We start from the raw sequence: 2,042 nt of genomic DNA, 5'->3' as shown, positions 1-2,042 counted from the left end.
GATAGGATCACACTTAATTCCACGGTTGATCATAGATGCAAAGATAACAATTATTCATGATAGATAAATTGGTTATGGCAATTGGTACGACCTAACGACCTCACCTTTCCTTACCTTGTGGATAGTCAAGGAACGTCCGTTGACTAAATCCCTAATCAGTAAACAACCTTGGGAACGTACTCAAGATTTAATTTACCGACAGCATTAAGAACTAGAAAGGCCCAATTCTAACTAATAAATTCCTACGAGGATTTATTTAAGTTAGATTGTGCATTCCCCACAACATAATCGAAAACTTCTACATAATCAATTATGTTGTGTTACCACTAGTTATCAAACTAAACAAACAATTACGGATTTGAAAGTTCAATTGGCTAGGCAAATATTCTTGACAATAAATCAGATTATTTGTAATAAAAGCACAGAGAACAACACAAATACCCATATGAATAAAAGTAGAAAGCATAAATTAGATCTCACAACCCGTTGGATTTAAGCATTCACCAAGTCTTCAACCGGAATGAGAGATTTAGCTAGACATGCTCAGGGACGAACGCATGAAAAGCAAAATAATGTAGAGAAATAAAAGAGTTCAAAAGTTATCTCTTAAAGTGAATTACATCACCTATTTATAATAACTAGATACCTAGTTCTACTAGGATTAGAAGTAGATTCTTAATTGAACTAAAAGACTTATAGAGATAAAATCCTTTTCTTTATTTTCCAATTCTTTTGTCCTAATGCTGCAAAATAATATTTAATTAGGAGCATTTGGTCACAAAATAGGCTAAAATATTATATGAAATAAGCACAAAATGCGATCCTATCAAATATCCCCCCACTTAACCCTTTGCTCGCCCTCGATGCAAAGAAATAGAGATAAAATGGTTGAAAAAGTTCAAACTTTATGGATCGCAGACGAAAGTAACAAGCAAGAATCTAGTTGAGTGTTCAAAGAATAGTACATCATATGATAAAAGACAACTCAGCAAGCTTTAAACAAATTTTCACTAGATGATCTTCATGAAAACTAAGCATGGAAAACAAGTGGACTATGTTCTCATATCTCCCAATCTCTCGAGTGTTTTTGGTTGTTGAGTGTTTCGCTCAAATGCTTGTTATGAAAATGCTTCACCATAGGCTTGATTATACACCAAAATCTCCACCACTTATAAATATGCACACACTTGAATCAAGAGGTCTTATATTTTGGTTGTAATGGGGCTTTGGATTGGGGGTAGGAAAAATAAGAAAAAATGAGGTGAAAATCTAAGGAACTAAATTAGAGCACCAAGTAATAGATGTAGGAATCCAAGCTTTTCAAAATTGATTTATCTCATACTCTTTCATGTCCCACTTTCATCGACTTGAGCTATGTCTTTCTTTCAAAGAGAGAAAATATATTTTTTTCTTCTCTTTTTTTTTCTTGCCTTCCTTTTTTTTCTTTTTCTCTTTTTTTTTGTAAGGCATTTTTTCTTCTTCTTTTTTTTATTTAAGGCATAGAACAAGATTTTCATGTGACATGTTAGCTCATAAATATCGTTTACAATAATTTTTCATGTGACATGTTAGCTCATAAATATCGTTTACAATAATTGAGATATCCCCCCACTTAATGTCAAAATATATACTTAGAATACATCTTTGTTTCCTTGATGCTCTACTAGTCCTTGGAAGGGCCAAACAAGGATAATAAAAAGACTATGTTTATACTTGGGATTGCATAACAAGGAATTAAGGCTTATAAGGCTCAAATGGACTTACTAAGGGGATTTGTATGTAGGTGGTCTTTTTAAGCTAAAGGGGTTTTTATCCTAGCGCCTTTATCATTTTCAAGTGTATGCATAAAGATGTGGCCTCGATATGGTTCAAAGCAAGTTCTAGAAAGACAAAATCATGAAGCATTATCTCTCGAGAAAAGAAAAATTGTAGATTTTTATGAGTGTATAGGCTCAAAATTCCTCTCTAGGTAGGTTATGTCCACCAATTTTTTACATTCAATTTTCAAATCAAATCACCATTTGCAAAAATAAGTTCTTAAC

General features: G+C 32.7%; 1 protein-coding gene across 1 annotated transcript in view; it reads right to left on the bottom strand.

The window, feature by feature from the left end:
- The window catches only part of LOC105159029, a 2,097-nt gene continuing 1,923 nt past the window's right edge, over positions 1,869-2,042 (bottom strand). Inside the window, exon 2 of the mRNA XM_011075961.1 lies at positions 1,869-1,880. Within this exon, the coding sequence (XP_011074263.1) occupies positions 1,869-1,880 (12 nt within the window). The remainder of the gene's footprint in view (positions 1,881-2,042) is intronic.

Source organism: Sesamum indicum, linkage group LG1 (genome assembly GCF_000512975.1).
Source record: "Sesamum indicum cultivar Zhongzhi No. 13 linkage group LG1, S_indicum_v1.0, whole genome shotgun sequence".
NCBI classification, from domain to species: Eukaryota; Viridiplantae; Streptophyta; class Magnoliopsida; order Lamiales; family Pedaliaceae; genus Sesamum; species Sesamum indicum.
This window is presented reverse-complemented; position numbering and strand designations above follow the sequence as displayed.